This window comes from Falco naumanni, chromosome 12 (assembly GCF_017639655.2).
Source record: "Falco naumanni isolate bFalNau1 chromosome 12, bFalNau1.pat, whole genome shotgun sequence".
In the NCBI taxonomy this organism is placed as follows: Eukaryota; Metazoa; Chordata; class Aves; order Falconiformes; family Falconidae; genus Falco; species Falco naumanni.
In genome coordinates this window covers 9,748,439-9,776,022 of record NC_054065.1, presented here as the reverse complement: position 1 = coordinate 9,776,022, position 27,584 = coordinate 9,748,439, and the positions used below count along the sequence as shown (strand labels likewise).

Sequence of the window (27,584 nt, the reverse complement as noted above, 5' to 3'; positions counted from 1 at the left end):
ACTACCAAAGGAAAGAAAAATATTATTGCTATAAGGGGGAGAAAATTTCCACCACTGAGTTCCTTTATTTTTTTCTCACATTTATCAGCACAGAGAAAGTAACAAAAGATAACTACAAGACCTTTTGAAATTACTTTTTACACTATGAACTTAGAAATTAAAATTATATATGAATACAGTGAACGTAGAAATTAAGAATCAACATGACACTTCATGATAGTTTTAAAAAGTCTCTTGGAAAAGCACTTCCAATATACTGAATATATTTCCAGTGATTTCAGCAGGTTTAAATACTGCATGTATTTTCCACTCAGGATTCTACCAGGTAACAAATCACAGCTAAAACTCAGTGTTAAAACCAAGTGAGGGCAAAGAGCTACAGGTCATTTACGAGAATCAGTGAAGTCGATGATACTAACTGCATGAGCAAGGATTGCTTCTGTAAGTTAAGCCAGCAGCAACAGGTTTGCAAATTGCATGGATTTTCAAAATTTTTAAATCAGATATTGCCCTGCCTTTTGTTTTATTTCATAAAAGTGTACAAATGAGTTTTTTTCTGTAAAGGAGGTTCAGGTCTTGCAGTACACATCATATTTTAATTTTTCTCCCAGCTTAGTTCCCTCTAAGCATACTTTGAATTTGGCATCCATTTCCTGGTTCTGAGCTTCAGTGAAAAGATTTTTCCAGTCTCCAACAACACCTGATACATAAAGAGAAGTTAAATATTACTCTTGACTGTAAGGACCAAGGAGTATGATTTAAAACAAAAAACTACTTTGTCTCTATTATGATCATATTTCAGGATAATCCTTTTTTTTTCTCTTTTTTCCTGCAAGAAAAAAATCTCTGACCCAAGAATACACTCTTATGTGTGCCTTATGTTTGGTGTCCTCAACAGAATGTGAACATAGGAAGCTACTGGTCTGCCTTCATAGCTTTGGCATGTGCCTTGTACAGCTGCAGAAGACTACAACGTGGTTTTTAACTGCAAGAGCTTTGTGCACTGCAACCACACACTGCCTCAAACTGCAGTCCACCTTTAATCTACGTTTTGGAGAGCCTACAGTCTGAGGTTGTCTGAGTCTACAGCTCTAGCTTGGCCCCTGGCTAGAAGACACAGTTCAATCTGTGTCGTGTCTGGATGCCAAGCACTGATGAGATTCTTAAGCTATTACAAGGGTTACTTAGAAAACTCAAGAAGAAAAGCCTGTGGAGGCACTCTGTAGACCTAGCGCTAGGCTAGCCCCAGTACTCACAGAAGCCAAAATAAAATTATTCCTTGTTTTAAATGGTGCTTACTGCATAGCACAACTGAAGGGTGTACTACTTGTAGTGCACTTCTGCTAATATTATACAGGGCTTTCCTGGATGGCATTTGCCCTTGGGATGAAATCAAGTGAAGCATCCTGAAGCACAATGTTTCTTAAACAACTCCCAACCTTGAAAACCATACATAAAGATTAAGCATCTACTGATCCAAATTCCTGTCTGCCAAGACACAGTGCTACCATTCACCACCCTGGCAAAATACAAACAAATTTACCTTTGCGGAAAAGAATTGAGCCAACAGCACCATGAGTCTCCTGAGCCTTATCCTTCACTGCCTGGAAAGTGGCCCTGTCCGCAATGGACTGGATCTCTTCCGCCGTTGGGGAGAATCCAAAGAATTCAGCTATCTGCTTTACACTGCCAGTCAGGTTCTGAAAGCAATACAGTGAAAGGGAGACAGGCAATACGCTTCCTCTAAAAAAAAAGACACCCACTTGGGATGTGCATTGGCATCATATATATTAACCATATATATCTTCCTCCACAGTATGTTTTCTGCATTACACTGGAGTCAGGTTTTGTACAGCCAGACTCAACCTGTCGCTAAAATCAACTTGATTTTGCTCTTTCAGAGACCTGTGCCTTTTCCTGTTAATTTCAGCAGATTTCAAGGAATGGGCTCAGATGTGTTTTGCCTGTCAGTATTCAGCATCTGCTTTACCTCTTTCGGGTCTTCATACATTATGACCATAGTATTCTCATCCTCAATGTGTTTGTTCCAGGTGACTGCATGATCAAAATAGGATCCCCAGCCAACTGTAAAGGAGAGAAAAAAGCATCAGTGTGACCTTCTTTTCTTACTGGGCTATTCTTTCTCCCCAATTGAAAAATTGCCTTCTGTTGCCTATCAGTTACATCAGTGCAAGCAAACGGAACAACCTGTCCCTTCTGGGGTACCGTACTTCACAACAGCATGGCAGAGGCTTCCTCTGGACTTTTGTAGGTGAGTGGTTTCCACACAGAAACACGAGTCTCACTGTGTGCTTCCCCTCTCTTACTATATTGTCCATATAAACATCACTTAAAAGCCAAAGCCAGACATCAGTCTATGCCTAAAATTCGAGTTGCTAATGAGGTGTTTTGCCTCATGTTCAGAAACAGTAAAGACAACAAACTGTCATTTCATTAACACTTTGGATCCACAGCACTTCCTCCATTGCAGAATGTTGACCCAATGCCTTTGTCCAGCTGCCATGCAACTTCCTCACCCTTGCTTGGAAGTGCAGAATACCCAGAAGCAAAGCATCTTTTGGACGTTCTCCCCGCTCTGGCATTCAGCTGCCTCCTTTTATCATGACGTATGCCGATCAGTAAACTAATTATGACACAGCTGTTTTCCCACTGGCCCCATTTTTTTGTTTTTAGGTATATTTTTTTTCTGTTACTTCTTCAGCTACACTCAGTAACTACAACAATACCTTTCCCATTCATGAACTCTGAGAAGAACTCATCCCAGGAGCTGTAACTGGGGACGCTTGGCACATTGTTGTGGAAATGGAAAAATGAAACAGCTGTATCTTTAGGGTTTCGAAACAACACTAGTATCTGGAGTGGGAGAAAGAGATCAACAACTTTAGATCATTTACTTCCCCTGGCAACCAAAATGAGAGCATAACCAAACATTCTGCAATCAATAAGATACTGGGGGCTATAAAATATTTTATTAATTAAGGCATGGTGAACAAACTTATAATAAAGACTTTGTTACCACTTCTAAAATTTGCTTATGTCATGAAAGAATTGCAGAAAGAAGCAACTGGAAAAACAGTAATACTGTCATTGAATACGATCCCATAACTATCTAAGACCTGGGAAATTGTAAGGAACCATTTGCCAACCCCCTGCTAGGAAAAGCTCAGTTCAATTCTCCTTCAGGAAACCACAGCTGTTACAATTATGTCCCATTTTTCAAAGCATGGCAATAATGTTCTTGAAATCCTAAGAGACTGTAATCCTCAGGGAAGTGTAAACACTTCTGAAAACGTTATACACATTCATTTTTTTTTATACATGTTATATTTTTTCCTGTCATACAGGAAAAATTAGCAATGAAACATGGAAAAAATCCATCTCTCTTAACCAATTATTTCCTTCATCTGTGGTACATCTCAAAAGTTCTCTGTATCCACCATTGTTCAGTAAATGAGTATCAGAAATATTAAAGTTTTAACCATGTGACTCTTTGCAAGGAGACAGCCAATGTCCCAGAGACACAGCTGCCACATTCATTCCCACCACGTTCGTGCATAGGAAAGAGTAGCATAAAACAGGAAAGCGCGACACTCCAGCCATTTCTGAGCACTGCAACAGCCTCTAGATCTGTTCTTGTTTATGTCAACTACGGCACCCCTAAGGCTACTGTAAATTGTAGGGGGTGTTAAGCCAGCCCAGGCATCACGAGACTCCCACCATCTCCAAGCTGCTTTCCACCAGTGCCACCTGCCTGGGTGCAAGAAAAGGATGTAGCTCCAAAATTACTCTTGTATGCTGGTACTGCTTGAAAGATGAGGCTCGTTCTTCAAAACAGAAAAAAGCCCACCTTGGCTTTGTTCTTGAAAATAGACTTGGGGAGGCAATCATAATTCAGATGTGTTGCCAAAATCCTTGGGGACGGAATCTGCTTCATCCTCTTTAGAAATAAACAGAACCGTAAGTGAGAACAAGTTTATTACATGAGTGCAGCAATGATTTGTGAGAGTTGCCTGTGTGAAACAGCCCCTAATCAAAAGGCATTAGGCAACAAAGATTATCTTTTTTCCCCTCTCAGGAGAGATATTTTTACTTGCTGCATGACTTCATTTTAATAACTTGTGTGAGGGGGTGTAGGACAGAGAAAACAACAGACTTTAATGGTTCAATAGTTTCTTTTCACTAACCTGATATTTATCTGGATCTCCACATTCAATAAATGGTAGTTCTGTGCTTACAGGTTTACTCTGGATAGTTGTAAATATCAAATCACTTAAAATCTGGATAAGCCAGTTCACACCTGCACCAAGAAGCGCAGAGAACAAAATAAAACATATCAGAAGTTTGTGCAAGATCTCAAAGCCTTCTCATTACATGCCTTAATTCAGCATAATAGACAGTCATCAAATGACAAATAACGCTAAAGTTCTCAATTATAAACACAATAATGTTTCCCGTTAATGAGATCTTTAACAGCTTCTTAACTGTGACCTTCTTGGCTCACTTATAACTGGTACATGGAAAGCACTGGGAGCAGAACTGACTCAACAATGCACTAAACACCTTTTTAATATATTCATAAACCAGGCAGTGACAGACAATAAAGGGAGCTTTCCTGTCTTTTACAGAGGAACACCTGGGAAGGTTCTGGATGGAAGAAGAAAGGACCAAGCAAGGAGGCTTGCTCTTTCTGTGGAGGAAAGCATTTGCCTCTCTACTCCCCTGGGGCCAGGACGAAATGGAGTAACCTATTCAATGTCACTGCCAGGGTTGTCCTCAGTAGTGCCTGTTGCTGTCTCCATAAAGCGCATGCCAGAACAAGCACTAGAAGAGGTGCTACCCACTTGACACCTACATCCCCCCCCACCCCTCACTTTCTGGAATGGATCTTGCAGCAAAGCCTCCCCAATACCACATCCCGTTCCAGTGTGAGCCTGTGGCCAGTTCCTGGAGCTGCACCGTGGTGCCGGCTTCCCCAAGGTTTTTAGGAATCATATTTGCTCTACTGATGCTCTGCCGATTGCCGGCAGGATGTGGGGATGCGCTTGGAAAGCTTCCCACCAGGCCCACGGAGATGGAGCTGTGGAGCTGCCACCATCTCCTGCATGCTGCGAGTCTCCTGTGAACACAGCTGCCAGAGGTACTAACAAGGAATACACAATGCAAACAGCTTTAACATCATGCTTTCAGTGGAAAGTTACTCCCAAAAAGGAATAACTTCCACCCTACGTTACATAAAGTGCTTCAGGATGCTTGGATGGAAGCAGCTGATACATTTATACAGTAATGTGTATACAGTCAGTACACAACACAAAATTTCTTAAAACACATATATTACATGTATACACCAACCAATATCATATTTATATATGACATGATATGTGTACCATTCATATCATGCTCCCATTTATGTACAGATCAGAGCCAAAAGCATTAAGAATTTCCAAATCCACATCCTCATCTGCCCAGTATTAACTCCATGTGCACAAATACAAATTTTATTTTTACAAAAAGCTACAACTGACAAACCTAAAATTCCTAGCCTCCAAATCCCCAACTGGCTTCTCAATCGTGCAACCCATTCCTGGGAAGTACTGCATCCTGGAGCTCCATTGTCCTCCTCAATAGTTCTCTGCATCAGTTTTCCCCTCTTACTGCACACATCTGAATGGGGGGAAAACCTTTTATATAGTGAGAATTCACTGTAACTTAACCTTCGTAATACCTAGTAAGTAAAAGGAATGAAGCTTTTGAACAGCCATAACGTGAGTCCTTCATCATGCGTGCTCAGGACCATCTAAACCTGCCAAATGCCAAAGAGTTTGAGCCCTGCAAGGAAAACACCTGAGAAGCTGGCAGAGGAAACCAGACACCAGGCTCCCTGAGCTCAAGAGGGAAAGAGAGCTGCAGAGAGATTTTTCTTACTGTCTGGTGACATTATGGCTTGGTGGGTCCGAGTCTTACATCAAGCAGCAAAAGGGAGCCCAGCAATTTCTGGTTTCAAACTGGGGCAGCTAATCTTTCCTTCTCACTCTTCATACTTCTCTCACGCCTTTTTTCCCCCTCCTTTGCAAGCCATAGGGAATTAGGACAAGAATCTATTTAGCACCGTTTAAGAGTGTAAGAGCAAACATCCAAATGGGAGAAAATTCCAATTCACCTGCAGACTGTGACTACCATGCACTGCAGAAACACAGCATTTTCTCTCCCTCCTGCTATCCCATTTCTTCCACGCAAGCTCCTGTACATGCTTTTCCACCAGTGCCTGCCGGTAACAGGGTACTGCATTCCCCAGCAAACCACAGGGAGCTGTGATACTCCCCCTCCTAGTGAACAACTGGCAGTGGTCTTTGCCAAGATTTCCCCCTCCTGACCTACCACAAACTGCCTGATATTAAGTGTGAGCTCTCTTCCTTTATCTACTAATCCCTCTCCCTGAGCAGGAGAGATTCACTGAGTTACTAAACCTCAGAGGCTATCAGCGTCGTGACTCCATGTCTGAACTCTTCCAAACTCCGTGAGAAATCAAACCCAGTACCAAGTTATAACAACGACCTTTTAAGTCTTTATAAGGCCCAGCAGAACTCTAATCCCAAACCCAACGGAATTATGGGCTCCTTAAGATGCACATTTCGCATTTTGTGCCAGCTCCCTCCCTTTGTATTTGCTTTCTCTTGGTTCAATGTTCTGTCCCACAGCTGATATAGATTCACCCTAATAAACATTACAGGCATACTTCTTAAGCCCCTAAATACACCACAGTTTCTTTCCAGGTCAGAACTCACCGATCAGTGGGAATTCATTGTGCCTAATGAGACCTTGGCCAAGGACTCTCTGGTTAGAGAGCAACTTGACCACATCTGCTACCACGCTAGTGCAATGAAATCCTTCCCTGGGCCCGTATTTTCTCCAGCAACCCTAAGCTTCTGCTTCTTGGGCCTCACAGAAGAAACATATGCTTGGATAAGATTTCCTAGATTAGCAAAACCCACCTCTTCCTTGTAAGCAATCATGTCACACTTGATATTTAATAAAACTGATCAAAATCAACTAGTTGGTTCGTTAGTGGTTTTTTCACTGCTCCTGTTGCATCTTTCATCCTTTCCGCAGACTTCTAATTAGAAGATTTAGACTTCCAGTATGTCTTAGTCAATACCATTTTGCAGTCACAAAACAAAAAACAATGATGATATTGAATAATGCCAAGAAGCAGCTAAAAATTTTGCAAGTAAAGATGCTGTGCTCTGTCATTTTCTACTCATTAAAAAGTTTAATGCATAACTTTATTGCTGTTCTACACTACACTATGCTACATTACTAACACACTTCTCAGAATACAGTTTATCATACTGGCATAGTTGTCTTGTCACACCGATACATAAAAGACTATATGCTGTATTCTCACTTCTTCAGCCAAAAAAGTTTTGAACACTAAAACTTCTTTTCCTTTCAGAAACATAAATCATGTTAAAAAGCAGTGCAACAGACTGCTTGAGTAAGACAAAGCAGGACAAAAACCTGCTGCCTCTGGTTGTAGTAGAAATGCCCAGGGTCCTCACACAACGTACAACCACAAACAGTTGGTTTTCCTTCTTATTGTGTCAGCTAATTAGTTATTGTAGACTACAGCAACAAATTTATAATGTATTCACCGCATTTGGGGTAGGACACCAGCACCATATCATCTCTTCTGGCTTCCAGGTTCTCCAGAGCTTGGAACGTTTCCACACTGCACACTGTGGCAGGATACGGGGTCCCTCGATAGGAGAACAGCAGCTCCTTCAAGGTGAGCCCTTCAGACTTTGCCAGCGCTTTATTTATCTCATCAGCAAAGTTGTTTTTATCCTCAGCCATGTTTACCACCTTTGGGGTATGAGACTGTTGGTCTAATGCAGCAAGTGCCTTTAAACAGACATTTTTAAGGGGTGGAGTCAAAATCCTTGGCATTACTTTTGCCCTCCCTCAAATCTGATACATTTCTTTCTCTTCTCCTTTCCCACCTTTCTAGAAATGGAAGAGGGGTTGATCCCGTCCACTTATAATCTACAGAGCAGGAATTATTTTAGTAAGACATCGCACTGAGAGCAAGTAATACTTGCAAGCTTAGCCACCAGACAAAATGGAATTGGAAAGTGAATCACCCTGTATGAATAAGCAGCAAAAATATACCTGATCTTAAATAACATTAATAGGGAAAAAAGCATCTCATAAAGACAAGGAATTCCCTATGGGGAAAAATCCCAAGAGGTTTTATTTGGCAGTAATCAATCCTATATTTTAAGTTAAAAGAAACAGTGAGCGAATAATAGAAAACAATTAAATCATCAAAACTAAACCAGGAGGAATGCTACTGAGGGCAAAGATACTGCCATTTTAGGTTCCAAGCGCGCTTCTGTGGGAGCTAGTTTGCACTGAAGCCCTTTTTCACGGTAAAAAGGCAATTAAATACTGAGATCTTGCATGGCACAGGTTTTTTTCAACATCTCGATCATAGAACCAGGACTCCTTTACAATGGCCATGCACCTTAATGTATCTAGCTGCCTTTTCGCCTAGCAGGGCACGGACCGGTGCTGGCTCCCGGGAGCAGGGCGGCTCTCCCAGCAGCTGCAGCAGCAGAAAGCAGCGCCGAGGCGCAGGCCTGTCCCTCACCGCAGGGGCACCCGCTCGAGGCCCTCACCGTGGGGCAGCCAGCCCCGGCCCGGCCCCCGAGCTGCGCTGGGCACGCACCCCGCCAGCCCACAGCTGCAGCGGCCAGGCGAGGCCGGCGGGCCCCCGGGCACCAAGGAAATGCGGTAGCCAGTCGGGGCCGCGCCAGCAGCCCGCGGGGCCCGCCAAGGGCGAGCGCTGCACCCTGCGCCATCACCGTGCTGAGGGGCGGCCCCGCCAGGGCCTGTCCGGGCCGCAGCGGGGCTGAGGCGCGCCTCCTCCGCCTTCCCTCGGCCACCCCCCACAGCCCCGGGCCGTCCGCCTGCCACCGGGCAGCACCGCCGCCACGGCGGCCGGCGCCGGGTCGGCCATTACGAGGCCGAGGGAAGGCGCGGCTGCGGGGCGAGCGGCGGGGAGCGGAGCGCGCCACCGGCGGGCCGGGCGCACGGCGCATGCGCAGCCGCTGCCGGCGGTGAGGGCGGGGTGCAGGCCCCGGCGGCCATGGCGCGGCGCGTGCTGCGGGGGCTGCTGCTGCTGGAGGCGGCGGGGCTGCTGGGCGCCCTCCTGCTCTACCGCGCCATGGAGCGCAGCCAAGGTGCCGCGGGGCGGGCGCGGGCTCTCCCGGACAAGCTGCCGCGTGAGGTCGGCGGTGGGGGCTGTGGGTGTCGGCGCGCTCGGTGGCACCTGAAGGACAGCTGTTAGAGAAGCTGCTGCTGGTTTAGTTTTACAAAACCAAAACTGGGGCGGGGGGGGGGGTGGGGTGGTGGTGGAATTTTGAACGGCGCCACCAGGAACAGCGCTGAGTCTTGCGTGTGCTCACAGTAACGGCAGCGGCTCCAATAGGGCCTTCAGCCGGAGCGGGGCGCAGCGAGGCGGGCAGGGCCCGTCAGCCCCGGCCGTGTGGCGCTCGGCCCGCAGCGTGCCCAGGCAGCCCGCCTGGCGTGGGGCAGCCGGCAGCAGCTTCCAGCTGATGCACCTCCAGGCGCCCCCCTCTCTCCGACCGTGGGCGCCGTGCCCGGGTGACACACAAACAAGCCCAGCGCCAGCTTGTTACCGGGTTTGCCCCGCACAGCCCCGGCAGCGGCTGCTGTGCTTGCGAGGCCACCAGCCCGCCCCTTCCAGCAGTAGCGCGGTCCTCACACACAGTTCAACCTGAACTTCACCTATGCTACACCAGTTTGCATTTGTTAACCTTACGCAACCTTTTTTTGCGTTCTTATTAAAAAAATACGTAACAAAAACGTGGAGTGTAGATGCATCGCTATCTTGGTAACTTGGTGCAGGGTGTTAATCGTTTCTCATTTCTACCCCTTTTCAGTCCTGGGTCCTAGTTCTTATGTGCCTGTGCAGAAAATTTTCTTGAGCTGTAGTTCAGTAAGGTGCAGCGAGCTCATCTAACAGCTGTGTCCTCAGACAGAGGCTTTTACAGCTTTCTTTGTGCTAGTACTAGCATTGATAAGATCCTTCTGTGAGCTGCTGTAAATCATTAAAAAGAGCATAAAGCTATCATTACGTGATTTTCTACTGGGTTGCCAAAGCAGCCCCCAGGACAATTCAGCAAACACCTAAAGCTGTGTAACGAAACAAAGTAGTTTTCCCAGTTTTCATTTGCATGTCAGTCTATGAGACATTCAGCTTGCTGTGAATCTGTAGCTCGTATTTGGTTATCACAATGGTGAGGAAGCTCAGAAAACACTATGATGATGGTAGGGCTGCACATACGAGTAACCTGAATAGAGCCTGTGATACAATTTTTAAACAGTAAATTCAGATCATGTTATTTAGTTATTTAATGGTAGCTGTAACTAAGGAGCTCAGACAAGTAATCTAGTTAGAAAAATAGTGCATTTAGTTATTCATCTTAAAATATGTTGGGTAAAGTAACTGTGATTTATCTTCTCAGATTTCAGATACACAATGCAGAAGAGGTTTCCATCAATTCTGGAAGGTAGGTTTGTAGTTGTTGACTTCAGGAGGATGGTTGACGCTTCTGTTGCATCTTATGTATAAAATAGATTTTATTATTGCTTAAAACTTACCCCAGGAGACACTGCAGAAGTGTTTATTGTTATGCATGAGTGTGGCTGGAGTGTCAGACTGTTGGATAGAGTCCTCAGAACTGGGGGACTACGCATCCAACAAAACTGGCCACAAAGTGGCTCACCTTCAGACACGCCCAAGTTAGAGCTAACATGGAATTTCCTATTTTTCAGTGTATTACAAATCCAATGAGTGGTCTGGAATTCACGGCATAAGAGAGAATGACCAAATGACATGGTTAAACAGCAAGAACTGAAGTAAGAAAGATGTGTGACTAATTAAAAATTATTTTTTAAGAATGATTACTGCAAAATGTCCACATTAAAACGTCCGGTTCATCTTTTTGATTTCTTGCCTTTGTACTTGTTTTTCAGCGCTCTGTGCCTGAACTGTTTCTTCTTTTTGATGATGCTTTTCACATCCCTATTGTGAAGCCACTTGTCACGCTCTATTTCCCACTGGATCTGTTTGACATCTGTAGGAGGAAAGGTGAGAAATGAGGAGCTGATGGGATACCTCTGACCACGATGTGGAATACAGACGAATATGTAGAAGTTTGAACTTGGTTACTGTATTTATAAATGTTAATAAAGTGCAAGCTGCTGATATTTTTTGACACCAGAGGAAAGTTTTGGTTTTCTCATTTCACAAAACATACCCTACCATCTCAGAATCTCAGAGTTTAACACTGCTCTTCCCATTGCTTTGTATTTTACTAATGCTAGACACACTTGTGTTAGGAGTACACAGTGTTTGAGCGCTGTTAACATTTTCCAGGTGACACCAGCAAGACTTGCAAAAGCTCTACAAAGGACTGATTATTCAATCAGTGCTATCCTGGTTTCTGCTGGGTGGCAGTTAATTTTCTTTTCCGTAGCTGGTGCAGTGCTGTGTTTTGGATTTAGTAGGAAAATACTGTTGGTAACACACTGATGTTTTTAGTTGTTGCTGAGTAATGTTTATAATAAGCCAAAGACTTCTCAGTTTCTTAGTCCCCACCAGTGAGCAGGCTGGGGGGCACAAGAAGCTGGGAGGGGACACAGCCAGGACAGCTGACCCAAACTGGCCAGAGGGATATTCTGTACCATATGACATAACGCTGAGTATACAGACTGGGGGGGAGTTGGTCTGGAGCTGGCAGTCACTGCTCAGGGACTGGCTGGGCATCAGTGAGTGGATGGTGAGCAACTGTATTGTGCATCGCTTGGGGGTTTTTTCCCCCACCTTGGATTTTATTCCTCTCCCCCTCTCTCTCCTTTTCATTACAATTATTATTATAGTTTTAATTTATTTCAATTATTAAGTTGTTCTTCCATCAACCCATGAGTTTTACTTTTCTCCCCAGTTCTGCTCCCCATCCCACTGTGGGGGCTGGAGCAAGCGAGCAACTGCGTGGTACTTAGTTACCAGCTGGGGTCAAACCATGACAAATGTATACACGTTTAATTCATTAGAATTATTTCTGGCAAACTACTTTTGCTTCACCAATACTGCAAGGAAATACCCTGGTAGGTAGATAGACAGCCATGCCTTATGCCTTCCCTTGCCAAGAATCCAGGACAGTCTTTTATCAGAGCAAAATTCACACCAACACTTGACAACAGCATACTGCCTGTCCTTATCCATGGTGTGAAAGGGGCACATGATAGCTTCTTCCTCTTTCCTGAAGCCTTGTTCACTCCAGTAGTCACAGTTAATATTGGGCAGCTCTCATAACTGAATAAAACTAAAGTCATGTCTTGCTGACATTGAGCTACTGTTGCTACCGTGTGGTTTCTGACCATGTGTATGTATCAATTAAAGAAGGTACATCTTTTTAAGTACAGACTCTGAAGAGAAAGAAGTAAACCAGTATTACAACTGTCAGCTATTTGCAGCATGTACTTACTTGCATTATCTCTGTTGGCCATGGCGTTCATTCCAATATTGTCAAACTTGGACCCAGCATTTTCATCCAGCAGATAGCCAAACTTTAAAGAGAGAATTTTTAGTATTTTATTACAAAGACAGGTAAAATGCTTCATCACCTTTTGCTAGGCACGGATCAAACTCACCTCTTCTGCAGATGCTAGTATATTGGCATCTGGGAGTTTTCTCTTCTTTCCTCGACTAGGTCCTTCAAACAAAAAGTATTATTCTTAAGAGACAGAATTTCAAGTTCACAAAGGCATTAAAACAGTGGGTTTAATTTATTTTTTTTTATTTAATGAAACCATCTAAAATAGCTGTGGTAAGAAATTTTTATATTCCACCTGCCCGAAAAAAAAGAAGAAAAGTTCCCAACCAAGAACTAAACAGCACAAATCTGTGCATCAGGTGTTAGTTTTAGGTGCACAGACTGTTGGCACAATGCCATCCTTCCTTCAAAAGTTCCTCCTTTGATTCGTACTCCTTCAACAGCAGATTGTCACTCTGAATCAGGCAACGCTGGTTGGAGGACAACCTCCTTTTCATTTATGGTTTACTCAAATCCAAACCGAGATCCAAAAGTGTAGATAACCTACTGTACTAAACTCCTCTGATTCCAAAGTTTTTCAGACTCTGTATTTGTGTCAAGCCTTCTCAAACAGAAATCATGGCAGTGGTTCCTTACCTTCAAGCGATCCCACAAAATGCATATCTTTCTTCCTCTTGCTCTTTTTGCTGACAGACTTCAATTGCTTGTCATTGTTCAGGTCTGATGGGGAGGGGGGAAGATACATCAGCCTCCCATTCTCACACCATGTACATGTGTTCAAAGCACAGCAGAGTAACATTCCTTTTTAGGTATATTTGTCATAATGGTCCGAGTCTTTACAAAAGTTTGAAACACAGCGCACGCAACCCAATTAACAATTGGTCAGTGGTGTGCCATTCTTTATGCTTTTTTTCCATAACACCAAAAGGATTGAAATATGATACTAAGATAAATACAATATGAAGGCTAAAAGCAAGTGTTATGTAAACCTTGTACGTCTGCTTGGTAAGTTTGGTGAAATAATAATCTCATGAAAAATTCATGTGTTAACAGCTGTATGAATAGTTTACCTCCTCTACCTGTGACCTTTAGCTGAAACACTCCATTAATCTGTGCTTTTCCAGCCACAGAAACTGTATACCACGTAAACTGCTTTTCAGCTAAAAAGATAATAAAACTGCGCAGGTGCAATGATTGGTTATTATTACAGTGGTAATAAAAATGTGGGTGTTTCGCTCTATTACAAGAGTAAGCTGTTACTTATGAGACAGCAGTTTAAAAAAATGTTACCTCATCTAAAGAAAAAAAAATAATCAACATTAACTAGGTCTAAAGAAATGAAAAAATTACCAAGTACCAGATTCTTATTTTTCTCTTTTAGATTTTTTAATGTTTCTGCCTATTCTAGCCAGTTTTCGGAATGAAAGAAACATGTCTTGTTTGCAAGTTTTTATACCCAGATACCTAATTCCCACTTTCACCTAAGAGGCTGTGCCATGAAATATTTCTCCCAAGACTTCATTGTCCAGAGAAGGACTTCTTGTCACTTCTTTACTGAAAAGCCAAAACTTCCACCTAGGTAACTAAATCTGGATTTATATATATATGTAATTACATATTAGGTGATTTATTTTTAATGCTTTTTCTTCTCATTTATCAATAATAACCAGTACTTTACCCAGGCTATTACCATCATCAGACACATCCAGAAATACACCTCCTTCTTCATCCATATCATCTTCAAAGTCTTCCTCCATACTTCCTAAGGAGACTTCCTCATCGTCCAGATCACTGAATTCATCTTCATCACCAGAATCCTCCCAGTCAGCACTGGATTCCTCACTTCTTTGGCCTTTCTTACCACCTTTGGGTTTCTTTTTTATATTACTAAAAAAAAAACCAAAAAGTAGCAAGCCTAGCACTTCATCTGGCAAAACACTTTCCAGCTAGGTAACATCTATCTACTGACACTGTTAGAAAAGTTCAACATTAGTGCAAACTACTGTAAATGTAGGCTAAGACCTGAGAAGCACGTATTATGCACGCAGATATGTTTTCAACATCAGCATATGGAACTATATTCTTATAGTAAGTCAAGCATTCTAAGAAGTTCTGGAGAAAAGCCTATCGTGAAATTAACAGAAATGTCAGCTTCAGTAGTTTATCTCCTATATGCCTTTGCTCCTTTTCAGAAAGTCTTTTCTGTAAAACACACAAACTGCTGGTATCCCTAGCAACTCTACTAAATGAAGAAATAAGATGACTTTAAAAAAAAAATTATGAAAGGAAACATGGTTCTTCATGTACTAGATGGTTATTTGGTTTTTGTCTCCTCTGGTATTTTTCACTCACACCGGTCTGGATCACAAAAATCTAGGTTTCACTAGAAGTTAAAGCTTCAATTCTCCTTTCACCTCAAGTAAAAAACACTTCTGTGCTGATTCGAAAGCTGTATTACAGATACATTTAAGTAAAAAATAGGCTACTTAATCATTCACGGCCGGACTCAATGATCTTAAAGGTCTTTTCCAACCTAAATGATTCTATGATTAATGAAACTGCTAACTTCCCGAGAACTGAGCTCTGTGACTCTGGATTCCACAAAGTTTATTTACTGTGTTAGGTCCAGTTACAACCACTCCTTACAGCAGCAGTACCATTATGCCTCATTCTGCTTGCTTTTGTACTTGGTAATTCTCAAACTGAAACCTGAGACAATGAAAACAAGATCTTACCTTGCTTACTGGCTTGCTGCATTTTATAAATAAAATACTACGTGGGATTACCCAGGGTTCAACTGCTATTACCTTTTTTGCAAGGTGATATTCCGAGTCTTTTTGAAAAAGAATATCCGATTTTGTGGAGTAAAACTCTATGCAGGTATTAAATCAAGAGATGAGAGAACCAATTTCCAGTCTTACCCAGCAAAATCAAGGTCATCCTGGCTGACATTAATGGCATTATCTGCAGCTTCAAATTCATCTAGGGGAAAAAAAATCTTTATTACTACAAAGTCAAACAAAGAAATATGAAATAATTACAAAATATATTGGGTTTAGGTATCATTTTCCTGAACAGTTCATATGATCTGCATCAATTACAAAGGGCGCTGGTACAAAAGGGTTCACACTCCTAGAAAAATACTGCACAAAATAGTTACCCACAGCTAACTGGACTTTTTCTGAAAAAAACATTTTCCTTTGAAAAAATAATAAAAGTCATATATTATCCAGGATATAATTTCTGGCTAGAACCAGATGACATGGGAAGCAGACAAGCACAAATGGACAGGCAATTGCCCAGTGATTCAAGCTTAGTTGGCAGATGGGATGCTCCAAGTCAGATAGAACAAAGATCCAATTAAGATACCCCAAGCAAGTGTCCTGCCAGCTAGTCTGTATGTTAATTTTCAGATTAGACAGAAAAGCAAGCAGAACTAGAGGATGAAAGCTCCTATCACCAGATTCACTTAGGAACAAACTGCTATATAAAATAGAAGATAAAAACAAAACTGAAAAATTACACCTGTTTCAAAAAGTAAAGATTAACATTAGAGGGTCCTTAATTTAAGCTTCTGAATTATAAAGCAAATCCTAAGAGACAGTCAGCTTATTAGTGATACTAATAAAAAACAACCACCACAATTAGTAATGGATTCTTGTCCTAACAAAGACCATACTAATTGAGATACTAAGGAAGAATCCTGCTACAGGAGTTCAGAATTCTCTAAACATATTGTATAAAGCAGTTACAGAGAGCTAACTGGGTATTTTTTTTTCCAAATACATGTATTACTGTACAATCAAAATATGATATCATAAAATAATGGGCATTTTATGGTACACTAACAGATCTAGATTCTGTAACAAATCAAACACTATTTCCAAAGCAAAGTAGATGCTATAGGAAGTGCTAAGACTACTGCAGAACTTTGCCAAGGATCTAAGGGAACTAATAACCTCTTGAAAGATGCTAGGAACAACAATGAGAGAAACTGTCAGATTAAAAAAGGCCAAGTAGTAAAGGAAGAATAGAAGCAGATGTTACATGCTGTTAAAAAAAGTTACTTTTATCTCTCAGACTACATTAGGGAAAAACAAAAAGACATGAGCTCCCACTCGTCAGCTTATGCTCAACATCAGTTTCCACCCACGTGAACAAGCCAACTACTGGAGTCGTGAGCAGAAGACCTCTTTTACAGGATGGCCATCCAGCTGGCTTACGTGATGGACACTATGACATAGAAGGGGAATTTGAAAGCCAGTTTTCTTCCACTTCCATATTCCTTTATCTGTCTCTTTTCCACAATATAAACTATAAAAAAAATAAACTAATAATTTGCAAAAGCAGGAAATATTGGAAGAGTTACTGCAAGGAAAAAAACAACCTCACCCAATGCTCTTTCAAATTCATCATCATCTACGTCTTCCACACTCTCTTCATCATCCTGACGCCTTTGTTTCTCTCTCTTCTTATCAAACTTTGAATAAAATCTGAAATAATATATTGATCTCAGACACAAAAGTACAAGTGATGATCTTTATGACAAGGTTTTAAATAAAAAAAAACCAACCTTGCAGATTGTTTCACATGTATGTTGCCAGTTTAAAATTTTAAGTAATGGTTTCAAACACATCTCAAATCAGAGATTTAGATTTACTTTGGTTTTCAAAGAGTAAGCCATGTACTGTAAGATTTAAAACAAATTTCACAACCAGAAGTGCCAGAAATTATTCTGAACATAGTGAATTTATAAAAGGGCACAGGAAAGATGTGAAAATCTGCCTTATACTGATAAGGAAGAAAGAATCAAGTTCAACCTGAATCTAATTGGGAGGAAAATAAACTATATGAAAGAGACTCATCCGTTAAGTTCTGTTAAACATGTCCTCCCCAGCCCTCTTCTTTTGTGTGCTTAGTTTTACCTTCCGTCAGCTATTTTAAACCATTTTCTCTCCTTCACTTCATATTAAAGAACCACCAAACACAGAAGGCAATTTTGATCATATATAAGAGCAAACGAGTGCAGCACTTCATATGGAAGACTTTCAATGTATAATCTCAGTGTCAGTCATCTTTAATTTAACAATACCATTAACTTTTCAGACAGGGGCATGACTTTAAGCTGCTTTTCTTCAATCTCAAAATGAATACCACTGTTTTATTTATTTATATTACAATCCTTGATATTATAATATCAATTAATTAAAATTAGTAAAACTCCATTAACCTGATACTTCAAAAATTTTAAAAACCCCTACAGCAATGAATTCGTTAAGCAAAAACAAAAAAACCCCACAAAGTTAATTACACAAAACAAATGAAGTTAATTCAAACACTAATTCCTAAGGAGACCCTCACATATAACTAGTATTTTGACCTAGTAAGAACAAATCTTTGCTAAATATCACTCCAATTTTAGTGTTGCAGTTGCATTTTTATATCATGATCTGAAAGCCAACTAAACAGAAAGAACTATGAATACAAAAAAAATAAATACACAGAAAACTAGCTCCTCTGACTTTTTTTGCTTTGTTCCATTCTAATAAACTTTGATGCTAGTAATGTAAACAAGGTATATTCCAGGTTTTTATAAATACACTTCTAATGCATAAGAATTACCACATTCACCATTACCCATTGTATAAGGCTTCTTTATTACAATGTCAAGTTACTTAATCTTAGGCTGTAAGCACTGATTTCATAAGTGATATAAGCCTTTGTCCATAAGTGATATTCTTTCCCAAGGACTTCTGAAAAATACTGAAATTACGTTCTAAGGAAAGTACTGTCCTCAGAAGTCACTCAAATTAATCAAATTTTGAAAACACCTGGAATGCCAGAGAATAGTTACGAAATGTAACTGGTTTTGATAGCTTTGCTTCTAAAAAACAACCCTTTAAATGGAATGCTCATAAGCATTTCATTACCTGTGAAAAAACACTTCATTCACTGGGATTTTGCTTTCATCTTTGGCTCGGAATTCTTTACTGTTGACTGCAAAAACAAAGAACAAACTGATTTCACCTCCAGTTGAAATGATTGTTACTCTTTTAAAAAGTTGGACAGCATGCACAGATAAAATTACACAGTACGCAGTGTCATTCATTAAATAAAGTGGAGCTCATCTCACAAGCTATTAAAAGTAACAGTTCTCAGCGTACACACTGATACTTAGGAGCAGACCCTATGGAAAAACATAGGGGGCACAGCCCTAACCAGGTTTTAATCTATGTATAAGCAAGGGAGGTTTTGCAATCACCTAAAGCAGGAATGCATTCTAGAAAAAAGTAAAACAAAAAAAGTAGGAAATAAGATAAACTAGCTGTCATACACTAAAACACTGGAAACACTTCTGCCCAGCACTGCGGGCAGTAGAAATGCTCAGTAGCAGCTGCAAGGCAGGACTGTACACCTGCTAAGTATGCTGAGCATCACCCTGCCACCACTTCTGAGGAACTGAAGCAAAACAGGACGCTGCAAGAGCAGATCGACTAGGGTATTGATCAGGTTCCCTGTGGAAAAGATTTTTACCCTCCTACATTCCCCTTTCCTCCCTCACCTCAGAAGTAAACCAAAGGAGAAAAAGGGTGACTCAACCACTTAATTGGGCAGCCTGTTCCAAAACCTGACATCCAGCCCCTGCCCGGCTCTGGACACGCTCCAGCCCCTCAGCGTCCCCCCTGCAGTGAGGGGCCTGAAACACCCCAGGGTGCGAGATGTGGCCCCACCAGTGCTGAGGGCCCTTCCCCGCCGGGCAGTTCCCAGCCCCTGCCCCAGCCTGCAGCTGCGGGGGGCTGGTGTGACCCTCGGGCAGGGCCCGGCACTGAGCCCTGTGGAACCTCACCCCATCGGCCCGGCCTGCCCAGACCCCCCTGCAGAGCCTCCTGCCCCCCAGCAGGTCAACACTCCCCCAGCCTGGTGGCAGCTGGGAACTGGCTGAGGGTGCGCTCGATCCCCTCATTCAGTTCATTGATATTAAACAGAACTGGCCCCAGTACCGGGCCCTGGAGAACCACTGGTGACCATCCTCCAGCGCGATGTAACTCCATTCCCCACCACTCTCTGGGCTCGGCTGGCCAGGCAGCTTTTAACCCAGTGTAAAGCCAGGAAGCTCCCCCTTCCTTACTTCCCTGAGAATCAAAAACCCTATCATTTTGTGATCACTATGCCCAGGACGGCCTCCAACCATCACACCACCACACACAAGTCCTTCTCTGTTCAGTTAAAAAGGTCCAGCAGGGCACCTTCCCTGGCTGGCTCGCTGAGCAGCTGTGTCAGGAAGTTCTCTCCTACACACTCTGAGAACCTCCTACACTGTTTATACATTTCTCAATGGGATGGCTAAACGTAAGGTATGATCTTCATCATGCACTGGCTAAGAAAAAGGAATTACTACAATAAAAAATAATTGGCATTTAGGGAGGGAAAACAGAGAAAAGAAAGGTCTTAAAAATTTGGTGTGTAGCCAAGTGCTGCAGTAGAAGACAAGTTTTCCTACTCAAGAGACTAACAGTTGAGGTAACCCGCTTTATGTCATTTGTTCTTAAAATGATTCAATGGATCCAAAGTTTCAGCTGTGGAGATTCCATGCACACTTACAAGATGAGACCTGATCCTGACCATCAGGCAGCACCACCGCATTCCTGAGGGACAGAACTTTCTTTTACTGCTAACAGAAACAGCGCAGACAGCACAGATGACACGTCTACCACAACCAGCCAAGAATTTTTAATTCATCATAATCTTACTGAAAAGGGGCTAGCTTACCTGCAAGATTCTGTGTATCTTTCATAAACTGTTTCTTCTTCGGCTGCATGACCACACTGCTGGTGTTTTCTGTAGCAGAGCATAAATCAGAAACAAATCATTTTATTACTGCTGATACAGAAGAGTGAGGAGTGGCTGATACACCAGATGGTTTTGCTGCCATCCGTAACGACCTCAAAAGACTGGAGAAATGGGCTGACAGGGCCCTTGTGCAGTTCAACAAGGGGAAGTGCCAAGCCCTTCACCTGGGGAGGAACAACCCTATGCACCAGTATATGCTGGGGCTGCCCAGCTGGAAAGCAGCTGGAAAGCAACTGGTGGACACCGAGTTGGCCATGAGCCAGCAATGTGACCCTGCAGCAAAAAAGGCTGACAGTATCCTTGGCTGCACAAGGAGGAGTGTTGCCAACTGGTGGAGAGAGGTGATCCTTCTCCTCTACTCAGCACTTGTGAGACCACACCCGGAGCACTGTGTCCAGGTCTGGGCTCCCCAGCACTAGGCAACCATGGGCACACTTGAGAGAGCCCAGCAAAGGACCACTAAGATGATGGAGTGGTGCATCTCTTCTGTGAGGAAAGGTACGATTGTTCAGCTTGGAGAAGAGGAGGCTCGGGGGGATCCCATCAATGTCTATAAATACCTGAAGGGAGGGTATAAAGAAGACAGAGCCAGGCGCTTTCCAGTGGTGCCCATGACAGGTCAAGAGGTGATGGGCCCACACGGAAACACAGGAGGCTTCGTCTGAACATCAGGTAACACTTTTTCACTGTGATGGCAAACACTGGCACAGGTTGCCCCAAAAGGCAGTGGAGTCTCCATTCTTGGAGACACTCAAAAGCCATCTGGACAGCCTGCTCCAGGTGGTCCTGCTTGAGCAGATGACCTTCCAAATCAACCATTCTGTAGTCTTTACATTCCCCTATCACTTTGCTTATTTCTGCTAGGTTAACAATTTCTGTGCTGCAGATGTGAGAGGCAGCAGCATGTGACTGTCAGCTGGTTCTGAGACGCTGCTCTTGCAGCCCTGAAGACAGATCCCACTCCTTGCACCACATGCACCCCAAATATCTGACAAGCACAAAGGGTTACTAGGCAATCTGAGAGAAAGAGAGTTTGGTCTCCATCACTAATCAAGAGCATATGCTAGTATGTCCAGGGAAGTTCATACCTTTGCCTTTATGGAGTTTGGGATTCCTGTACACAAAGCGATCCAAGAATCTCATTAACGTGAAATCCTGCAAAGGGTCACCAGAGTACTGAATGTGATTTCCCTGAAAGAACAAGAAAGCCAAAAATCATTAAGGTCTGGATTTTAGAAAGACAGTAACTATAAAACACAGAGAACTAAGTAAACACAGTCCAACACCATTAAACCACACTTTAAAAAGACAAAGACTTGGGGATACTTCATCACATGAGCCTGACCAGTTAAGACACTCCTGTACAGGTTCTTATTTTTGCAAGTTCATTATTTTCTTAATGAAAAACCACTTTGTTCGCTTTGTTTCAGTGATGAAGTGCCTTGCAATGTAGTATGCCAGTAACAGTTAATACTCAGCACTATTTGGATACCATATATTCAAATGAAAAATAAGTATTTTATTTATTTGTGTAGGTTTGAGTATTTTTGGCATAACACAACAGTTAACAAAGAATTTGTTTCAACACCTGGGTTCCCCACATAAATACCCTATCTTAAACAAAAAGACAGAACTAAAGAAAAACCATTAGGAATCATGTAATACCCACCTTTCTACCAAGTTAATTACTTCTGTGAGTAGTCTCCTTTACATAAAACACTTCAATTCCATGAAAAGTTTTGGATTTGAGTGTATGTTAGAGTGCTGCAGAGTTGCTAGTGATCTCCAGGGTGCAAGATGGCTTTATAATATATTTTTCAAATGGCAAAAACAGCTAACATAAAAATCAAACTTCAAAGCTACAGACTAGTAAAAGCACTTACTTCTAGAATTGTTTTTGCAAATAGGGCCACAGATGGATGAAAATGTTCAGAAAGCTGAAAAACATGAACCACTTATTTATTTCTGCTTTAAAAATAAATGCAATCATTACTCATGTTGACTTAACAGACTCCTCACAACACCACTTTGTCATATGACCACTCTGTAACACACAGACACATGCAGCAGCGCAACACTGATGTGCCCTGCCCTTGAACAACTTCAAGTTCTAATTTTTCATTTGCATTAACTAAATACATTCTCACTTACAGTTTTGTTTAATTCAACACTGAAAAGCTTTAGTGGTACATACCTAAGATCCAAAAGTCAAGAAAGATTATTACTGTCCAAATCTCCACTTAAAAATTCCTATTCCCTACTCTGCAGCATCAGCGGGTTTTTTTATGCAACACATACAAGCTTAACGCTGAACAATGCCAGCTTTAACCTTTCTGTTGTTACCCAGGTAGCTACCCCATGAATAACCACGTTAATTTTCTTCTCTCAACACGAGGGTCACACTAAGAAACACAGTCATCGGCAGCGTAAGAACGCCTTACCTTCTTCAGTTCCCAAAGGCTTGTACTTTCGGCGCCGCAGTATAAAGGACTTCGGTGCATAGGATCATACAAAGCTCCACTCTTCCTGCCTGACGGGCAGAGGAGATGAAAACTTAAATTTCCTCAGTCGATTTTATGAGAACATTACTTTCATTTCACATGACAGTAATGCTGCCCACCATGCTTAGCTGCACAGGCCAAAGATTCATCCAGTAGCAAGGAAGGGTTATATTCAGCACCCCTTCCCCAGTGTATGATCAGGTGCACAGGTGAGTCTCTGTGTGCTTCCAAGGAAGCTCCTGAAAACCCCTGCTCCATTCCAAAAGATCTTCAGGAAAGAGTGAAACTAGAAGCAGGTTCAAATGTTCTAGCAAGTTTCACAAGCGAAGAGCAGTTACACATCCTAACCTTGGCTACATTGCTTTGAAGGTGTCTGAATATGGAAGCAAAAATTTCCCAAGCCAGTTTTTTGCTTCGGCACAAATGCAGTAAACTGCATGAAGTGAGACACTAGCAGCTTCATACAGACTCTTCACTGCTGCTGAACTAACAGATAATTACTCTGATGGACTGCTTTGAATCAAACTTGAATTTGAAAAGCTAAAATAATGTTTTAATCAATTAATTTTACAAGTCTTGATCAACGTGTCCCTGTTACAGAATGTTACAAGTTAAATAAATTATAATTTCTTCTAATTTACCTCCCATATTCAGATGATGCACCCACGAGGCTGTTGAATTTGAATTGTTTGTTTTAGCAGAATCTTCTGTTGTGCTCCTCTCTTCACCTGCTACTTTGTCTGCATCCATAAATTTTTCCTCATCCTCTTCAGCCTCTTTTTGATCCTTAAAGCACTCTTCATCATCCGACTCCTAAACCACAACAAATGTTAACAAACAGCTTTTCCTTTCCAGTTTTATTCTGATTTATTAGAAAAATAGTTCTTAAGGCGCTACTTGCAAAAATATAAACAAATGATGGCCAATGTTTAAGCAATGGATTGTTGGCCTTGATACAGGACTTAAAATTGAACTTTGCAGCTTATATCACAAAAGTGTAATGGTGTCTCCCCAGAAAGGAAAAAAACAAACCCAGTCCTGCCTAGCTATACTTCAGAGACTGCAGACAGAACCACCAAACAGGCCATGCTTTGACAAAGCTTCTGGGTGAAAAATGTTCACCTGCTTACTTATACAGCATTTAGCAAAATCATCTTCTCTCCACGAATGAAGTCCATAGGCCCCACTAGAATGCTTAAAACGCCTTCATCTGTGCAGATTTTTAATGTAGTTATAATTGCTCAAGTGCTTCCTCCAGTAGCAGAATACACTAGCAAGCTCTCAGGTTACTAACAAACAGGTTAGGGAAAGGTGTTTATGAAAACAGCTCTTACTGAAAAAACAATGAGAGAAAGAAATCATCTTATACCACATGATCCTGTAACTGGACCCTTAACTCTGGTTTTGCTTTCAGAAGCTCAGACAGAAGGTACAGGGTTCCACAAATGAAGGGTGGCATTTGTCCACAAGTGACTTGAAGTAACCTCTTCACAAAGGCCTTCACACGCCGTGACACTACATCTGCCTTCAGAGATTTATAGACAAGATTAAGAAACATGGATGGCTTTGAGCACGTTGCTAAGGCAGGATCTAGAAGTTTTCTGTAGAACACACAGGAGAAAACATTGACGATTGTTATAATGCATGTAGGATAATAACTGCTATTAACAACAATCATCTACATTTTTCAGAGTGCCATCTAAAAGGTCAGTAACAGCTTGTTCCCCACTCCTCAAAACCATTACCATCAACCCTGAACTGTCATCAGCCCTGTAATATTTCTAGATACACATGAGACACTGAAGATTAAAAAAACCTCATACCAGAAAACAAAAAAACCCCAAACTGTTAACATAAGGAAACTGAGTTCAGCTGAAACCTGCTTCAAAAATTGAGCTATTCAAAGAAATTAATCTAATCTATTCAGATGTGCAAAAAAATAGAAAGAAAATGGTTAGCAATTGGCATGCTTCACAATCAGACCAGATATATGTATTGGCAACTTCATTTTCTACTCCACATATTTCCCAGGCTGCCAGGCACTGTAAAGCCCTTAAATACATTGCACATTCTGTGGTAACCTGAGCTCCCTCCTTAAAAAAAAATCAGCAGCTTCCCTTTGGTCAACAAAAAAGAAGCCTGTAAGGATCCTACAAAAAGTCCCAACAATCAGCTAGGACAAAAAAAAAGAGACATTTTGATAACACAAGGCTTTCCAACTACACAAATTAAGTCATCTAAAGAATCTGTAAACATAATATTCCCCCTCTCCCCTGTACGAAAGAAGAAAAAAAAGGAAACAAGATTTTAGTCTATCATGTGACTAAACCAGAGTAATCCAAAAAGGGATTTCAGAAATAGTTCTATCAGTTTCAAGTAACATCTGGAATTAAAACATGCCACCAGAAAGCAGTGCGAAGGATGAAATGCATGTGTTGTGTTCTCAGGACCCATCACTACCAACTTGTTTCATCCCCACGTTAAGTCAAAGAAATGGCATGCATTTTCTTCCAGCTCATACAAAACATCAAAAACTTTTAGCCAATGAGACCAAATACACAAGATTTTAAAAGCAAAATAAGCATTTCTACAACTTTAAATTAGTGGTGACTACCTCATAAAATTGAATTTATATTACAAAATGGAATCCTATCACTTACTTGTACAGCGCTGCATAGTACCTATCCGATACAGTTTGCTGAGAGTCCATCACTTGAAACAGTAACATCAGGGCCTGGACACTGGTACTGAAGTTCACAAGATGCAGAACTTTAAATAACGTGTCCATTTGTTCTTTCACTTTGTCATCACCAGTCTCAGCATAAGGGTAAGCTCTGTTAACCCCGCAAAGAAGAGCGCTGAGCATTTTGGATTCCACGTCTTTTTTCTTAATGCAGTTCCGAAAAAAGCAGAAGTACAAAGTTATCAGCTTGCTAGCCAATGCACTTTCTTCATGACTGAGGACTATCTGATTTAGAAAGCAAATGGCATAATATTGAGTTTTCACATTAATGTTTGACCGATACAAAAGCCTTTCCACCTCACTGCACACTACTCCCTTCATGTTTGGATGCTTGTGAAGTAACGTCTCTAAAAGATAAGAGGCTTTGGTGGCAATTTTATTCTGAGGGTCCCCCAGTTTATTTACCAGCTGAACAAGCAGAACTTTCTCCTGCTCAGGCTTGTTACAGAGAAGCTCATGCGCAACTGCCAGCGCTCGGGATTTTGTTGCTGTCAGACAATCGTGGCTCAGTGTTTCTAATGCCTGCACAAACTCTGCCACCTGCAGTTTCAGCTGATGTTCAAAGTACCACAGTACCAATCGCTTGTCTCTTGAATCCCTGTTGCCACTCGACATCTTCTCTATGTTGTTAAACGGTCGCTGCGAGAAAGACCATAATTTTCGACTGTCTGGTAAGAGATCTGTAATGAGAAGCTCCTTGAAAGTATCCAAAGCCATAAGGCTCTGATGCCTGCTGCCCTTTTTCTTTATGAGGTTTACCAAGTTCTCAACAAAGTGCAGACTGTGGACAGCACTGTCCTGAATGAGAAGGGTCATCGCTGCCATCCTGTCAGCCAAGGTACCCGATGACACAACAGTTTTCATCCATGCCGAAGAGGCCCCCTTCTGATAATCCGTCTTATTCTTATACAGGTCTGTCTCCTGTTGGTACAGCTTTTGAGCCAAGGCCTTATACTTGGACACAAGCATCTGATTTTGTGGCTCTGAAGAGAACTCGTTGGTGTATTCTAGATCATACCATTTGCCCCCTGGTTTGATTAGTATCACTTGCCTAATAGAAAATTCAAAATCTTCTTCCAGATTCTCTTTTTTTGCTGCAAGGTGCTGGTCCTGATCACTGCCACCTTGCTTCTTCTTGCTGCCTTTCACGACGCTTGCCTTTTCCTTGACTTGTTTCCCTTTTTTCCCGTCCAACGAAGGAGGGTTTGTTTCTTTCTTGCCTTTCTCTTTCTTTGGGGTCTTCTCTTTCTCCTTGCTGCTGCTGTCGTCCTCCTCCACCACCAGGCAACTTTCCGCATACTTGCCGAGCCCCAGGGAGCTGACGAACGCCTCCAGCTCCCCTTCCTTCAAGTCGTCGATCGTGTCCTTCTTGCCGCCGTCCACCATCTCCTCCGCCTCATCCACGGCGCACAGCATCACGTAGTCTTGCTGCGGGCGGCAAAGCACGGCCGTTACAGGCGGACCTGGCCCGAGGCCACAAGCTCCCCGAGCCGCTCCCAAAGACCCCCCGCCGCTCCCCGCTGGCTCGGGCCGGGCCGGGCCGGGCTCGGCTCAGCCCGGCCCGGGGCGGGGGGGGGGGGGCACCGCCACGTGCTCACGCTCTCTCCCACCCCCCCCTTACCTTGGTGCCGCCGAGGCGCAGCACTTCATCCAGTGTGAACCCTTCGCCATCTCCGTTTTCTCCTTCCTCATCATCCTCCTCCTCCTCGCCGCTGCCGCCACCCGCCTCCTTCGGGTTCCTCACACCGAAGTCCCACAGCGCCGCCATCGCTGCCCGCCGGAAGCTGCGGCCCGCCGGAAGCCACGGCGCTGTCGCGCTTCCGGCCG

At 42.5% G+C, this 27,584-nt stretch overlaps 2 protein-coding genes and 1 long non-coding RNA gene across 4 annotated transcripts; 1 reads left to right on the top strand and 2 right to left on the bottom strand.

The window, feature by feature from the left end:
• Nucleotides 1-225: 225 nt before the first annotated feature.
• Nucleotides 226-8,107, bottom strand: SULT6B1 (sulfotransferase family 6B member 1). Its single transcript, XM_040612142.1, has 7 exons — nucleotides 7,671-8,107; nucleotides 4,206-4,318; nucleotides 3,869-3,958; nucleotides 2,748-2,874; nucleotides 1,991-2,085; nucleotides 1,544-1,700; nucleotides 226-700 (listed from the first exon to the last, which is right to left on the bottom strand). The coding sequence occupies exons 1-7, from the start codon at nucleotides 7,963-7,965 to the stop codon at nucleotides 570-572; spliced, it is 1,008 nt and encodes a 335-aa protein (XP_040468076.1). The 5' UTR covers nucleotides 7,966-8,107; the 3' UTR covers nucleotides 226-569.
• Nucleotides 8,108-9,126: 1,019 nt separating this feature from the next.
• LOC121096222 lies at nucleotides 9,127-11,313 on the top strand. Its single transcript, XR_005830400.1, has 4 exons — nucleotides 9,127-9,260; nucleotides 10,569-10,613; nucleotides 10,879-10,962; nucleotides 11,080-11,313. It is a non-coding gene; the product is annotated as an uncharacterized LOC121096222 (long non-coding RNA).
• CEBPZ (CCAAT enhancer binding protein zeta) lies at nucleotides 10,438-27,556 on the bottom strand. 2 transcript variants are annotated; one of them, XM_040612003.1, is made up of 16 exons: nucleotides 27,379-27,556; nucleotides 25,675-27,185; nucleotides 24,384-24,615; nucleotides 23,656-23,827; nucleotides 22,955-23,043; nucleotides 22,397-22,450; nucleotides 21,602-21,704; nucleotides 20,433-20,501; nucleotides 18,593-18,659; nucleotides 17,055-17,155; nucleotides 15,584-15,644; nucleotides 14,341-14,549; nucleotides 13,299-13,382; nucleotides 12,760-12,821; nucleotides 12,594-12,675; nucleotides 10,438-11,180 (listed from the first exon to the last, which is right to left on the bottom strand). In XM_040612003.1, the coding sequence occupies exons 1-16, from the start codon at nucleotides 27,523-27,525 to the stop codon at nucleotides 11,041-11,043; spliced, it is 3,183 nt and encodes a 1,060-aa protein (XP_040467937.1). In that variant the 5' UTR covers nucleotides 27,526-27,556; the 3' UTR covers nucleotides 10,438-11,040. The 2 variants fall into 2 exon arrangements, with proteins under 2 accessions (XP_040467937.1, XP_040467938.1); XM_040612004.1 differs by having other exon boundaries at nucleotides 14,353-14,549.
• Nucleotides 27,557-27,584: the final 28 nt, after the last annotated feature.